At 36.2% G+C, this 17,110-nt stretch overlaps 1 protein-coding gene across 2 annotated transcripts in view; it reads left to right on the top strand.

Annotated features, from left to right (window-relative positions):
- XIRP2 (xin actin binding repeat containing 2) overlaps positions 1–17,110 on the top strand; it is a 74,857-nt gene that overhangs the window by 37,626 nt on the left and 20,121 nt on the right. For both annotated transcript variants that reach the window (XM_035007844.1, XM_035007843.1), the window contains 3 exons: positions 15,415–15,525; positions 15,916–15,988; positions 16,930–17,060. In XM_035007844.1, coding sequence (XP_034863735.1) covers positions 15,415–15,525; positions 15,916–15,988; positions 16,930–17,060 — 315 coding nt within the window. The remainder of the gene's footprint in view (positions 1–15,414; positions 15,526–15,915; positions 15,989–16,929; positions 17,061–17,110) is intronic.

The raw sequence follows: 17,110 nt of genomic DNA, 5'->3' as shown, positions 1-17,110 counted from the left end.
AAGGAAGGAAAGGAAGGAAAGGAAGGAAAGGAAGGAAAGGAAGGAAAGGAAGGAAAGGAAGGAAGGAAGGAAGGAAGGAAGGAAGGAAGGAAGGTTTTTCCTACAGGTCCCAACAAACCAGCTTCCATCATAATGGAAGGATGCATGCCTGCATGAGCCTGGTTCGTCTAGAAGTGCGCCCCACACTCCCTATGAAGCCCCTACTCCATGCTTCTACCCGAGGTGTCCCTGTTTGGGGGTACAACAATGTAGTGGTGGGGGGGTCTTCAACAAGTCCTCTGTCCACCATCCAGTGGTTTCTACATCACCCGGAACCTGAAGCAGGACAGCTTTTCAGAGCCCTTGATTTGTCCCTTCCTACCTCTTCTCTGATGAGATAAGGATTTAGAATCAAACCATTCTCCCTGTGAGATTGAGACATGGAGTCTCTGAGGGAGCTCAGGTCCCCTGAGTCACCTAGGCCCTCAGTAAGGTTGGATCCTCAAGTGTAAGTTAATACACTGGAACTCTCCAGGCAGCCCAGGTCATTCGGACTAAATGGTTCTGGCCTGTGGTCAGGGATTCGAGAATAGTATAGCTCTTCGGGTGATTCTGATGTGCAGCAATGAACACAGCAGTGCAAACCTGAGCCAGGATTTGTAATCCCAGAGATGACCACTCCCCTCTTAGCTTCTCATCGAGGCTTCTCCTCTGCCTACCTCAGCCTTCTGCAGTCTGACAGCAGACTGTTTATATTGACATTGCTCTTGAGATGCCTACATTATTGGTCAAAGAATAGAACAGAGACTGTGGAGAACAGAGAAAGCAAGAGCTTAAGGAAATCATGGGGAATAAAATAAATGTCAGTCAGCCAAACAGCCAATTTACTGGTGCCCCCAAACCCTGTTAGCGCCTTTGTTAATTTCAGACACTATTGAAATACTGTTATTTGTATATATACACAGGTTATATTTAAATATTAAAAATAAACTAAATAATGATATAAATGAAATAAGGAAAGATATATCAAAATTTTTAAGGTAAACCAATTAGAACAAAGATAAACTAAAAAATGAATGAATTTATTAGCTTAGGCCCTACTAATGTACCAATAATTAACTAAAACTGAGATTTAACTCCTTATTGTTGTCATCTTTCATCAAAAAAACTCTAATTTTATAGGATTATACAATCCGTACACCTAATGTCTCTTGAGTTTGTACCTTCGATATTTCTATACAAATACTATTTTCTGAAAGACACAGGATTTAATTGTAAAGTGATGGACTTTATTAAATAATGCACTAAGCCTGCTCATAGTCATTTGGCTCTTTACGTAACTAAACCAATGTGTCTGCTTTTCCGAAGCCATGAGGTGTGCCCGTAAAGTACGATTAAGACGAACGTCTGTAACCCTCAAAGTCAGCTGTCCCCAGATGAAGCCGATGGTGATTACGAAATGTCTGCTGAGGTGTGACCACAAAGTCTTAGTCATGGTCCCTTTGCAACCTCCAATTTCAGCTTCTTTCTGCAGAATCTGTTGGCTTGTGAGTTCTCCTGCTAGTGCACGGAGGGATTCACTCCTCTCCCCCCTGGGGCAGCACTGTAGGGCACTGCAGGGCATCATTAAAAAGGGACACTCATTCTAACCCCATGCTCTGAAGACCCTGGCAAAACGTTTGCCCTGGTCCTTTGTGGAAACTCGGTCTTCTTGGTGAGATGGTGCAGTCTGTCCGGTGCATGCATTCAGCCTGGGCTCCTTTTTACTATGCCATTAATAACTAAATGAGCTAATCTGCCTGGTGACTTGGAGGGGTTGAGAAATATTAGCCTATGAAGGGGGCCCTGGCACTATTTCTCAGGCTGTCAGAGCCTCAGGGGTTAGTACAAAAACCTGTAAGTAAGACTGAGTTGCAGGCACAGAGGCAAGGGCTTTCAAAAAATCCCAAATTGGTCGCTGTTCTGTCTACGATTCATCCTACTCGTGCTCCAAAATAGAACTTGCAGGAGCAATGTTTACCCCAGTTATTGGAGTACCACTACCACAGCTTTTCTTCTAAATGGTATTATGGGTTTCTGTAAACCTATTTGTTCTTATAGAACCCATTTTCCATTTCATTTGCAGGAGACAAGTGCACTTACAGATACACCCTTCACTCCTTTCAAGTAAAATTAATTGGGATTGCTTTAGGGGAAAAGGAGTGGTATTGTTTGTTCTTATCTCAGGGCCCAGGGATGTTGGACTCTTTCCCACTAAACACAAAATCATGGCCCAGAGTTTCATGTTCCCAGTGATCCCCAAAAGTATCTGATGTTGATGAAGATGTAAAACACAGACATTGCGACATGATGGAATTTTATGTCATCTTGTCTGGGAGGTGGGAGCCACGGAGGGAAAGCTGGAGGAAGGAATGCATTGATATAGACCCTTTTTCAATTTGAAGTCTCATATTAGTTTAAAAATAGAACTGTGCTCTTTGTATAATTATACTTAATAGAATTCTCAAATAAAGAAACAATACATTATACTAACTAAAGTTGCTTTATGTTTGAATTGTTAGAATGGCAAGCTGTGGGATTTTAAATTCATAGACTTTGCTAGTTTTTGAGGAGCAAGGAAAATTATAACGAAAGAAACATTAACATTACAGAATCATTATGCTTGTAGAACTTAGTAGAAACTGCAAAGTGTTTTTTCCACTGTTATTTTTATGAAAATAGGTGTTTTCTGTAAGCACTTGACATAAGATATTTTTAGCTCTTTCTACTTCTTCTGTGTCTAGTATTTCTCAAAATAAGCCCATCCTCATGGGTCTTTGAAAATTATTAGATTGAGACACGTTTGTCTATTCTTTTGCATGTTCATTTATTAGTTTGCATAATTACAAATGATCACATTCCCACCCCCCAAAAAAAACGTGAGAAAATACAAGCCTGAGAGAAGGAAGAGACATTAAAACATTCTGTCCTCAGAACCATTCTATTGCAGAGATAACTGTCTGGAATATTGCTTGGGAAATTTATTTTTTTCCAGCTTCTATGCAGATCTCAAGATCACAGCACATGGAAAAAGATTACATCTTCTTCCAACAGCCTTATTCTTTATCCCTCTCTGTCCAGAGTCATCTACCATGGTAAGGAGCAAGTTATTATCTCTTTAGGAACCAGCTGAGGCTACTTCATTTCCTACCCCATCAGGACAGGGCACATTATAGACCAGTCACCAGACTGATACCAACAGGGGGAGCCAAGAGCTCAATCTATCTTCCTTACCCTGGGGGAAATACCAAGGATGCTGAAGACCTCATCCTGCTATGGCATTTGAAATTCATTCCTTGTCTTCAGAGAACAAATTACAAAACCTGAATACTAGAATTTATCATATCACACAGTGTTCAGATACATTTTGGGGAGATATGGATGGAACTTTGATGAAGTCAGCACTTCAGGCTGGGATTCAGTTTGTGAGCCTTTTATCATAAATATTTTGTGCCATAATTCAAAAATACCAACAGTTCCCCCCAAATTATTTGTCTTTTTTTGTTGTTTTGGAGGATTAAAAACGGAATTTTCCTTTTTTTCCCCCTCAATAACTTTTCCTTCATGCCCTTATTTTTCTAGGTCTTTTTCATTACTAAAGGAAATTATGATAATGACCGAGTACACCATCAAGTCTGGGTCCAGAAAATAGACAAAGAAAAGAAGCAATAATTTGCAGGGAGGAAGGAATGTGAAGAAACTATGCATGAGAGAATTATAGACACATACAGAACTACTTTTTCTATAGCAAACCAAATGCAAATATGTTGATTTGTTCCTATAAAATAGTGGTGAGACAGACAATATCTTTTCACACAAAATGCAGGTTAAATCATTTCATAATCATGGGCTCTGTGTTTGACACTTACTCTCAGTATAATCTCCCTTCTTATAATCTTGAGATATGTGATCAAATATTTATCTGAATATTTATCTGAATATTTGAGGTAAGTTTTAAAGACCTATCATTCCTTTTCATCAATGCCTGTTTGAATCTCATCTGCTCTGATCCATCCTTAAAGAACAAACTTGATCTTCAGTTATGAGCCTCCAGCAGGTGCATAGGTTTTCTGTCCTTTACAGTGCACCGCCATTGATAAGCTTAATTGGGAGGACATCCATTACAGATCAGAGTATGTCCTTAAATTTCATTTCATCTTATTTTTTCTATAAGTTTATAGGAGTTAAATGGCTCAAATTTTTACTAATTGTTGATATATTTTTTATGTAAAATGAAACTACGTAAGCATGTACTTAAAGCAATTAGTCCTTGGCCCTTTTTAGTAAGAACCCTTTTCAATTTTGAGACCTCTTAAACTTCTGGCATTTTTTGTATTTGTCAAACCTTTGCACTTGATGATCAATATTACATTGATAGAAAAGATGTTTCACTGAATCACCAGCCCTAAAAGAAAGGAAAAAATGTGTAGTTTACCTGCTATCGTAGTGAAAAGGATATTGTAGTGAAAGACCCAGTGATTTTTAAAGAGCTAATGCAATACAAATTACTACATGATTATTAATTTTTGGATTCTTTGAAGGCATCTCAGAATTGTGATGTTCTTCAGTATATTTAACTGGTTGAGGATAATGGATCTCCTTTTCTCTTTTCCCTTCCTTACACACACTCTAAGCACATAATAAGTGCACACTGAATACATCACTTACTGCTTTTAGGTGTTAAAAACATTGGTTCAAAATAGCTGGCTGATGGAATTCTTATGAAAACATTATATTCATGGTATATGTTTGGTGTTTTTAAAATCTTGCATATCATTCTTCCTTCTCTCTTTTATGTGTAATCAACATGTAGATTTTACGAACAGTAGAGTTTTAAAGAAATTAGACATTGTACAAGTGTGAAGAGCCTTGTACATTTCCTGACACATACAACACTCAATCCATGGTAACCCTTCATATCTATCTCCTTCAGTGCTTCCCCACTCTCTGTCCCAGAAGATTACAAATGAGGATTTTAAGTGAGACTGAAATTAGTTGTAACTTATTTACCTGATTTCTCTCTTGAATTGATGACAAACTCTAGCTATAATCTAATATTCCTGTCTGCCACTTCAATCTCTTTTCATTCCCCACGTTGCTAGTAGATACATTGACCAGTGAAATTGCAACTAGTTACCCTTTTATTTTTCCCCATTTTTCCTTATTTTGAAGAAAACCCAAGTGATCAGAATAATTTATTTGTAGCCATAACTGATAATTACACTGCCTTGTTTGCACAGATAATCTTGAAACGGTTTCATCAGAGCCAAATCTATTTTATTGTGTTTCTTCCTTCTGTTTGGATTTTATATAATGATTTAAAATGTCACCCCTCCCAGTGAACAAGACTGATGGCCATAGAGACTCAGAGGGACAGTAAAAGAAGGAGGAAGGTTTGTTTAACAGGAACTCTTTCCGACCTCTTAGCAGGCAAATGGTACTGTCTCAAAGTCTTCCTACATGCACTTGTAGCATCACATGGAATATATATTACCAAGAAATAGGCCCAAATCAATTCCATTATAAGACATGAATAGTGTTTTCTACTATGCTATCTGTTGTAAAAAATAAACACCTTTACTTATGTTTTTAGCTGGTTTCCATTTGATTCAGAAGACCTCAGCATTCATGAATAATACTCTTTTTAGCAGGGTTAATGGACACTTGTCATTCTTTTTGACACTTGAAACTTCTTCCATACTTGGGAACTCCTCTGCCCAATGAGCAGAAGCAGCCTCCACTAGGAGAAGTGGCAAATACCATATGCCTACTGTCCTAGACCTCCTGGTATCTAGGACCCAGACTTATGAACTAGATTGTAAAAATCAGACACCCCCAACTCAGACTTTGCATAAAGAAATGATGAAATGACATGAGAAGCAGGGACTATGTGGAATTAATCTTAATTATGGCTGGTGGCAAGAGATTAGCAACATCCAATTTCAAGAAATAACTATTCTAGAAGCAACATCCATTATATACTATTGATAGCTTTGGCAATGAATGTGTCTGTTATTCAGTGTCAGCAGCATGGGTGCATTCACCAGATGGTTCTGCAGCATTATTTAGCTCTGTTACCAGCTACAAAACCTCCAAGTCTTATTTTCTGGAATCCTGAAGATTCCATGAATTCCACTCCCCACCTCTGCCGTCCAATATCTCTTTAACAAATTACCTTTCCTGTTTAAATCACTCAGACTCTGATGCTTGAAACTGGGAGCTGTGACTGGATTAAAAAAATATATACATGTAATATACAAATCTTAACATTTTTAATTTATTGTCTAAATGATAGTCATACAACAGGACTTTTAGGGAGGAAGAAATGCATAATTGTAAATCACTATGAACTGTTCACTAGGTATTAGTTCATGAAAGATGAACCATAGAAAAACTAAATAGGGGGGCACCTGGGTGGCTCGGTTGGGCGACTGCCTTCGGCTCAGGTCATGATCCTGGAGTCCCTGGATCGAGTCCCGCATCGGGCTCCCTGCTCGGCAGGGAGTCTGCTTCGTCCTCTGACCCTATCCCCTCTCATGTGTCCTCTCTCTCTCATTCTCTCTCTCAAATAAATAAATAAAATCTTAAAAAAAAAAAAAAGAAAAACTAAATAGGTGAATAGGTGATCACAAAGCCACTCTCTGGCCATGTCTCTGTAGAGTATTTCCACGTCCTAGCAGCCAGAATGATTTGGACGAGTCATAATATCACAGGCACTTTTTTCCTTTCTCTCTTTGAATAAACCCCTGAAATCCACTACTTCTCTGGTGGAAAAAAAATGTATATATTAGAACTTGTTTTTTCTTTAGTTTCTGGGCTTAGTTCTATAATGAAAAATTCATGGTAAATTTCAATGGTAAAATTCATAGACAGAGCCATAGACAATCTACTTTCATCCCACCTTTTTCTTTTTCTTTTTTTTTTTTTGCCTTGCTGACTGTGTAAATAGCTGACACAAAGTAAGTGTGCAATGAATATCTATTAAGTAAAGATAGCAAACACTAATATAGCACTTATGAGCCAAGTGTTCACTTATATTAACTCCTCATACTACCCTCTGACATAGGCACTGTTATTATTCCCTAATTAGTCCTTTTTATTTGGGGGGAAGGGTTGGGGAGAGGACAAGAAATGGACACATTGAGGGGTTAAGTAACCTGCCCAAAGAAAGTGAGCAGAAGTGATCCCAACTCAAGAAGGATGACTCTGGGGGCACCTGGGTGGCTCAGTTGGTTAAGCGACTGCCTTCGGCTCAGGTCATGATCCTGGAGTCCCGGGATCGAGTCCCGCATCGGGCTCCCTGCTCAGCAGGGAGTCTGCCTCTCCCTCTGACTCTCCCCCTCTCATGCTCTCTATCACTATCTCTCTCAATAAATAAATTAAAAAAAAAAAAAAAAGAAGGATGACTCTGGAGTCTATGCCTTATATATATATTTTTTTATTCAGCTGATAGTCATTAAGCACCCACCATATGTCAGCCACAAAAATTCAATGATGAGTATAATATTTTGCCCTCAAGGAGCTCACTATATCAGAGAAATAGACATATAACAAATAACTCAAGTGCAATTATTCTATGATAGAAAATATAAAGAGGTTTGTTGGGACACAAGGAGGTGATAAACTTTACTCTGAATGAAAGATGATCAAGGAAGACATCTGAAAGCAGAGAATGCTCCAGCTGAGATTTGAAATAGTTTTTCATGAATATAGAATTTCATTCCAGGCAAAAGGAACACCTTATATAAAAGGTAAAATAGTATATTTGTGAATATAGTGAGGCAAAATTGAAACATGAAGCTGGAGATGTAAGCAAAGCCCAGATAATAAAGAAAATTCTATGTTATGTTAAAGAACTGTTACTTTATTCTAAGGCAATCAGGAGCCCTTGAAGAAACTTAAAACGAGAGAGTAAGATGAATAGATCTGCACTTAAGAAAGATGTTTCTGGCTCTATAGTGTTGAAATAAAGGGGGTCAAGTTTAGATGGAAGAAGAAGAGTTAGGAGACTACTGAAATAGATTAAATATACAAGGACTTACATGGGTCAGAAGGTTAGGGTAAAGAGAGCATTGACTCGAGAGATAATTAAACATAGAATTGGCAGGGCTTACCGATCTATTGGATATTGGTAAGGGAGGGGTGGTAATGAAGAGGTAGAATTCTTCTGTTTCTCTATTTTGGTTTGCATTAATTAATATAAGATACATGTAACCTCTGGTTTTCTTTTTCTTTAAAATATTTTCATTATTCTTGCAAGCTTTTTATTTGTAATTTCAGTGTTCCTTGAGACTCAAAGTTTTAGCCTCTTTATTGTGCTTTTATGTTTATTTATATCCTCGTGCCACTTTGGTTTTAAGATGCTTTATGTCTATGTTGGATTGAAATACTGTATACGTATGTGTATCTTTAACACACATCTACATAAAACTTCTAGAGGGTATCCTTTACTACAAATTGAATGTTTTTATGTATCCTGCTTTTTTAGTTTGTCAAATAATATATTATTATTTACATAACTAATATGTTTGATGGCCCAGTTGAGAGTGCATCTTTTATATGTTCTTTTTATGAATCTTCAGCATTTTTGGACGCAGGGATATGGCTCTATAAATAATATTTTTTGGAAAGAAGAGGACAGTCAGAGTTCTAGCAGTTAAAGCTGACATTGCTAATGCAGAAACCTCTTTTTGAAGTCCAATATTTTGACTTTTAAATCAAGTATTTTTTATTAGAAAAGATAAGTTTTGCTCTTAGTAGCTAAATATGACCAAAGCGTAATTATTTTCAGTGAAAAAAAGTTGAAATTAATTGAATAATACTTCTCCCAGAAATTTATGTAATAAAACTACATAATTCATGTACCTGTATTTATTATGAATCTTTCCTCCAGAGAATTTCAAGCTGAGCTTTTTTATTCCATTAAATATATATGTATATATTTTTATATATTGCATAGATACAGAGATAGATGGATAGATAGATGATTGATAGGCATTTAAATAGATTGAGGTATAATTGTAGAAACTCTTATTAAAACAATACTGAAAATGCCTAGCACAATGTGATGGAGATGGTTGTTTGGTACTTAAGAGCTGTTGGTTGAATAAATGCATACGTGAAGGTATATAAGATCACTTATGTTTAGGGATGCAGTGATTTCAAAGGAAAATGTCACCACCTTACTTTTTAAGTTTCTTTTAATGTTCTGCATCATCGATCTTTTGGATCTGACAATCCAACTAGTACATGCTCATAGCTTTACTATTGAGCCAAATAAAATTGGAGGCTTCACTTCTGAGTATATTGAGTTATACAAAGAATCAGGACTTGCAATCACCTTGATTCTTCTTTCCCCTTGATAACTTTCCCTATTTGTATAAATTAAAAATTAGGATAAAGTATTGTCTTTCATTGTCATCATAAATATCTCAACTTAATTTCTTCATGTCATAGTAATTCTGCTCAATGCATTCTGCTGTTTCTAGATGATGCTTGACTACACTTCAATTTCATCAACTCAATGAATACTAATTCACTAGAAAAAAAAAACATGAGAGACTATGGACTCTGAGAAGCAAACTGAGGGTTCTAGGGGGAAGGGGTGTGGGGGGATAGGTTAGCCTGGTGATGGGTATTAAAGAGGGCACGTACTGCATGGAGCACTGGGTGTTATACGCAAACAATGAATCATGGAACACTACATCAAAAACTAATGAGGTAATGTATGGAGATTAACATAACCTAAAAAAAAAAAAGCCTATATACAGAAAAAAAAAAAAAAACTAGTCTGTTTAGCACCATGAAGATCTTTTTTAAAAAAAAGATTTTATTTACTTATTAGAGAGAACATGAGCAGGGAGGAGGAGCAGAGGGAGAGGGAGAAGCAGGCTCCCCGCTGAGCAGGCAGCCGGATGTGGGACACCATCCCACGACCCTGGGATCATGACCTGAGTTGAAGGCAGGCGCTTAATCGACTGAGCCACCCAGGCGCCCCATCACCATGCAGATATTTTTATAAAAAGGCTATTTGAAAATATTTCTATTTTGAAATGTTCTATCCCATTGTGTATGTTTGTTGTCTTTGTGCATTTTTTGGTTTCTTGGTACAGGCTTCCCCTCCCTCTGATGATGCCAATTACTCCTTATAGCATCACAGCTCTGCCCATATTCCTCCATAGATGTTCTGTTCCCTTGCAGTGTTGTCAAGAGGCCTGTTTCTGAGAACACTTTGTAAAGTGATTGACATGTTATTGTTATACACATTGGCTTCAGTAATTCCACCAATTACAAAATGTTCAGTATCAAAGACTGTTAGTTAAAATACTAGAAAATAAAACCATAGGATTATGTGGAAAAAATTTAGAATCTCAATTTTCAAACTAGATTTAAAACTATAAAATTTTCACACTCTTGGAAAAAAATGTGACTATTTGCCCATGCACTTACTCCTTGATATTTAAGGCAGGCGGTGTGTGTGTTTGGGGGGGGGCAGTCATCTACTATCTGTCAGGATGCTAAATATGGAGATGTGAGGATGCATGAGTTCAGTTAAATGAGAGGTTCATATTATCTAATGACTGTGAAATGTGATAAGTAGATAATAAAGATGTTTACTGACAGGATGGGAATACAACAACAAAAAACAAGCATGAATGGGTAACTCTCTATAGAAGTCAGGAAAGGTTTTAAACAGAAAATAATTTTTGAGCCATGATTTCAAAAATGTATAGTGAATGTAGAAAAGCCTTAACCTGAGGCTCAAACCCTAGGGAAATCAAATTTTTATTGTAGATTTTTAAAGAAAACTTTTTAAAAATAAAGAAAGAAAACCCATGGCAAAAGAAACAGGTTTGAATTTGAATATATCCAAATCTAGAGAAACACAATATATTAACCAGAAATTGTTATGTTCATCACTTAAAAGAAAGAACTGCCTTTTCTTTCAAACCTTGAATCCTCTGACAGTTTTGCTAACATAAATAGCACATTTTTGGTATTGTTTATGTCTGTTTGACAAGGATGCAAAGAGCATTAATACATCATAACTATTTCTAGTTTTATTAAAAATGAGATTAGTGAATAGCTGAATTATTGGCATTGAGCATGAACCGTTTTTTCCACTCTAGTGGGGCAGTTACTACGTACTCTTCTGCCAAATTTTTATCACATTTTTTTCTATTGTGTATACTTCTAAGAGTCACAATAATAGTGAGTCACCATAAAAAAAAATTGGTCCTATTCTTTCCTTACTTGTTATGCTAGAAAGAGTTTGAATTTTTATTGGTAGAAATGTACAATGCCTTTTCCTATGATGATAATAACAATGGCAAGTTGGGTAGGCAGAACGTGAAGTCTTTCTTGTGCTGGAGAAATCTCCTTAGAAGTACATATCAAGGGTGCATGTGCGGCTCAGTCGGTTAAGTGGCTGCCTTCGGCTCAGGTCATGATCCCAGTGTCCTGGGATTGAGTTCCGCTTTGGGGTCCTTTCTCAACGGGGAGTCTGCTTCTCCCTTTGCCTGTTTCTCCCCCTGCTTGCTTCTCCCTCTGCTTGTGCACTCTCTCTCTGATGAATGAATAGATAAAATCTTAAAAAAAAAAGTATCTATCAAGGATAGATTTTTGTAAGACACTTGTCTAACATATGAACTGACATCAGATTGGTAAGAGATATACAAACATCATATTATTTTGCGATTGTACCACATTCCCTCTTTAGATTCCAATATTAGACCACATATCTCATCTGTTTTTCTTTCTATAAATGGATGAATGAGATGAAAAAAAGAGTTTAAGTATGATTTAGTGACTTACCCAAGATTACGACATACCTAGTAGAGGAGGGAGTTAATACAAAGTCCCCGTTTCTGACACCTGGTTGATCCAACTTGTGAACAAGACTGCATTTTGTCTCTTGCACCCTGAGCTATATTTGATTTTCATATTCAAGAACCAATTTTATTAATCATTTTGTGTGCATTTATGTATGGTGCTCTTGCCAGAATTCTTTATTACATTTTATTTGTGTAATTTGATTTCTCTTGAACATTATGATGATCCATCCTTTTACCTAACCTGTACTTTGTAGACACCAGCAACTGAGAAGAATGAAAGTCAGATTTAAAATCCAAACTAAACTAGTTGCAAAATATAAAACACAGTAACGATAGAAATAAAATCTTGGCATATTTTAAGACAGACTTTATATAAATTACAGCAACTTGGGGGCAGTAAAATTGATGCATTGACACTAACATACCAAACTCATGCAACAATTACAGTTCTGTTTAGTAATAGCACATAAGTAGAAACTTAAATTCTAAATTTATGTACCCTCAAACTGTTTATGTTGTGTCATCTCCTACAAGAAAATATACGTAGACATGACAGGCATGGATTGTTTTTACTCAAGTAGATACACATTCAGTATAGACTGCCCAGAAAATAACTTTCAAAATATGTTAAAAATACATTTATTTACTGTTTTTCACTCCTAGTGTGTGCATTTGTCTTTCTCAACATGCAGATTCAAATCACTAACTCTATTCTTTCAGCCTGATGATTAGCAGCAAGTGAAAGAAACTAAAATTTCTATAGGTTCCAGGCAGGTTTTTTTTTTAATGTCAACTTGGTGTTACTTATTAGTGAATGATGGGAACAGTGACCAACTGAAAAGTGCATGTCCCAACTAAAAAGTTTGGCCACTACTTTGTTCCAGCAAGCAGCTCACGTGTTGGAATATGAACCCAGTGTTGTCAGATCTTTAAAATTTACAAAAGCAGGCAGAAATCTTGATTTTTGTGGGTATTAACTAATTCCAAAGTTAAAAACACTAATTGGGCCAAATAAGAATGTCTCTGCGCCATAGCTTGTCACATGGAACTCTAAGTAGAGACATGATTCTATAGTAAGATCATGATGCCCTTCAATAAGGACCTTGGTACTGGTCAGGTTCCCACTGTCCTTTGCTCTTTCATTGTCTGTTTAATCAGTATCATAAGAAAGCCCTAGACTATTTCCATTGTATCTTTAGAGATGGAAAGACTTCTCACAGTTGTAAACAGTTGTCACCGAAAGAGTTGCTATTTGTGCTCATGCATTTTCAATGATTGTTATTGTTCCCTACAGCCTAATGTTACTGATATCCTTAAATAAAACTTGATTATGCAAAGCTTCCTATTAAATCAAATTTTGATTATTTGAACTTAAGGGAAAAGCTATGGATTATCTATTTTCTTTTCTTTTTTTTTTAAGATTTTATTTATTTATTTGAGAGAGAGAATGAGATAGAGAGAGCATGAGAAGGGGGAGGGTCGGAGGGAGAAACAGACTCCCTGATGTGGGACTCGATCCGGGGACTCCAGGATCATGACCTGAGCTGAAGGCAGTCGCTTAACCAACTGAGCCACCCAGGCGCCCGATTATTTATTTTCTATACTCCCTTTTGAGAAAGTAAAGTACATGACTCGCTTATTGTTCCATCTCATTTCTAGGACATTCTCTGGCAAATAGAAGATTGAATGAAAATAATTTATTAATAGAAGTTTGCTAGTTTAGTCATCCACTCATTAAGTAAACTTTTCCTTAGCACAAATTGTGTGCCAAGCATGTTATTAAATATCATTTTATATATATGGATTATTAACTCAGGATAGAAAACCATTCTGCTTCAGGGAAAAAAATTACACTGGTATTCAATTTAATGAGATACAATCTACATTTTTCAGTTTTACTGAGGTATAGTTAACAACATTTAAAGCATACATACAACATATAAGACATTTAAAGTATACATCATGATGATTTGATATATGTATACATTGTGAAAGGATTTCTAGTTAACTAATACATCCAAAGAAATATAATCTACATTCTAAAGTATAAACCTACATTTTGCCTTCAATTCTCTGTAGAACTTTTAGGAAGATGCCAACTTTTTTTCTTAATTCTCCTTCCTAGAAAAGTATAAGATCAGATCATACTATATATCTCTGAGCAGATGTCTAACGGCCGCTTGGTTAATGAGAACTTTTACCCTGTATACCAACTACCCTTAGGGGGAAAAAGCCACACACTACAAGTCCACTAGCAAAACAAAAACAAAAACAAGAAAGTCAAGGTCTCATTAATTAATTTTAAACTTATTGTTGGTTTAAAGGATTAGAATTTGACAGCTCAAAACTATTTAACTTGTGTAAAAAAAGTTAGTGCTCCTATTTGATGAATAATAATGGATCTTTGTTCACCTGACTATTCTCTACAAAGGCAAATTTTTTAAAAATCATATCTCAAAAATAGTATTTGATGGTCAAGTAGATGAAAGTGAATTCCCAACTTCAAACAAGTTCAGATTCACGTGTTCTTGAAGAGTCATCTCTTCATATCCTTATTTTTTGATGTTAAGATTTTTAGCAGTATGCCAACTGATTCATCATATCAATCAATCAGTCATATACTTAGATCACATTCTCTAGTAACAACAGGACTGGATCACCAAAATAAACAGGATCTTCAAAGCATCCAACCAGCCAGGGTCACCTGTGCTAACTTAACCAAAATCAAAAGTAGCCCCATGTGTGAAGAGAGAGAGAGAGAGATACACTAACATAATATGGTCTGTTTATATCAGTTATATTCTTCATTTGAACTCTGGATGTTTCGTCAAACTAGATGGCCAACTTGAAGACTGCAATGCTTTTCTGTAACATGTAAAGTTGGCTTATAAACAAAAAAAATGTATTTTTTCATCAAGGATTTGCATTTTCTTTTTGAGGTTCATCTTTCTCATATTGTAGCTTACTAAGGGTAGTAGGCAGAATAAAGACTCCTGAGAAATCTATGTCCTAATTCCCAGAATCTGTGAGTATGTAAGTTACATGGCAAAGGAGAATTAAGATTGCAAATAAAATTACAGCTGCTAATAAGCTGACCTTCTGACAGGGAGAGAATCCTGGACTATCCAGATTGGCCTGATGTAATCACAAAGTTCCTTAAAAGTGGAACAGGGAATTAGGAGAGAGAATCAGAGTTGGCAATGTGAGAAAACCTCGCCTGATTGAGGAGTGGGGCCATGAGCCAAGGAAAACGGGCAGTCTCTAGAACTGCAAAAGGCAAGGGAATAGATTCTCCCATAGAACCTGCAGAAAGGAATACATACCTTCTAACACCTGTCAACACCCCCAGTCAGGCCTTCTGACCTACAGAGCTATAAAATATTAAGTTTGTGCAGTTACAAGCCACTAAGTTTTGATAATTTGTTACAGCAGCCAAGCAAACTAATGCACTGAGGAACATTAATTTTTTTCAATAATTTTAATTTTTTCCTTAATAAAAAAAAGTTAAAATTTTCAGACTTTTCTTAAAACATTGTATATTTCTTCATTCATTTATTTTCAGGAGGTAATCCACAGCGGCCAGGTCGACATTTCAAGAGGCAGCCAGGAAATGGAAAGAAATGAACAAGAAGCTTCCAAAACACCCAAAAGTGATGTTCTTGGAACAGAAATGGTAACTACTTAGAAAGACAATACTTTCCAAACAGATTACAAAGCTTTGTGAAAATTCTGACCTCGTTGTAAGCAATTGCTTTTAATGTCCTTTATGAGATTAATATCAATACATATCAGTGTCTATTTCCACACTTTGGAACTGACATTCTTTGAAAAATAAAATGAGCACCCTAAAAATATGAGTGCACTTTAGATGTTAATTCATATATATTCTGTTATAACGTGAGCCCATGCATTAAAATAAGGGATAGAAATTTAATTAGCATCTCTCTCAATGTTCACTGAGGTTTTGAAAGAAAATCACTGTGAAATGAAGAATATATGTACAGTACTAAAATAACTGACTTCTTAAAAACAATTATTTATTTAAAATTATCTTTAAACATAGGCCTCTCATCTTAAAAAACACACTGAGGAAATAAGCCAAGCTTCTCAGTTCCATCAGTATGTTCAAGAAACAGGTGAGACTCTGTTATTATTTGACCCCAATATACCTTTATCCCACTGATGTGTCTGTGTTTGAATGGAAGCCTTCCAAAGCATAATCCCTCCCACTGAGTAAATTTAGTGACTATGACTCATGGTCCCAAAGGGGACAGAGTAGTATTTCTATATATAATTAGGTTCTGCATGTGGTAGTAGATTCAATAAGCTTCTAAAATAGTTCACTGCCCATCAGCCTTATGAATTCATCCTAAAAGCCTAGAAGGTGATACGCCAGCCACCTCTGAATTGCTTTTTGCCTCGGGGACCTAGAATAAAACTTAATGTTCATCAAGCTCCCTGAGAACAGAAATGTTATCTGGATGGTATTACTTTTAATAACAGATTTAAACACTTCTAAATTCAGTTTTGCAACTTACAGATATGAGATTAAACTACAGACAAATCTGTGCGAGTTTGCATAAGACCCATGCAGGTTGTCTTGCCTACAAAAGGGGAATGAAAAGTTTTGTTGCCTTGAAGAGCTAAAAGGGAAGATTTAAGCCAATTGTGACCCAATCATTACTTGGCTCTAACTATTTTGGCTTTATTTTGGTTTTCCTAATGGAAGTAGGTCTTCCTTTTCTGTTCTTCTGCTGTTCTTTTCTTATTTTATAGCTTTTATTTTTTCCTAAGCATGAAAGTAAAACATGCTTATAGAACACTTGAAATATATATACAATTAAAATAAACAACAGTTCTATTACTTATGAATTCCCATCCAGAGATAACCACCACCACTGTTCTTCCTATATTTCTTGACATATACTAACTTACAGAATGAAAGAGTGCCATATGTACCTTGAACCTTTTTTATTTAACACATATTGTGAGAAGCTTCCTACAGCATTGCAAGTTCCTTCTCAAATATCACGTTTATTTGTTATATCACATCCCTGGTATTCTTTTCTGTTTGTAGTCATTGATACACCTGAGGATGAAGAGATTCCGAAGGTTTCAACTAAGTTTTTAAAAGAGCAATTTGAAAAGTCTGCCCAGGAAAAGGTCCTTTATTCTGACAAAGAGATGACCCCAGCCAAGCAGATTAAAGTAAGACAATTTCTCTACATAGAAATATGTTAACTGTAAAAACCAGATGT

The sequence above is a fragment of the Mirounga leonina genome, unplaced genomic scaffold (genome assembly GCF_011800145.1).
Source record: "Mirounga leonina isolate KUSES-001 unplaced genomic scaffold, KU_Mleo_1.0 Mir_151, whole genome shotgun sequence".
NCBI lineage: Eukaryota > Metazoa > Chordata > Mammalia > Carnivora > Phocidae > Mirounga > Mirounga leonina.
Note: the sequence above shows the minus strand (reverse complement) of the source record. Positions and strands in the feature narration are given on the sequence as shown.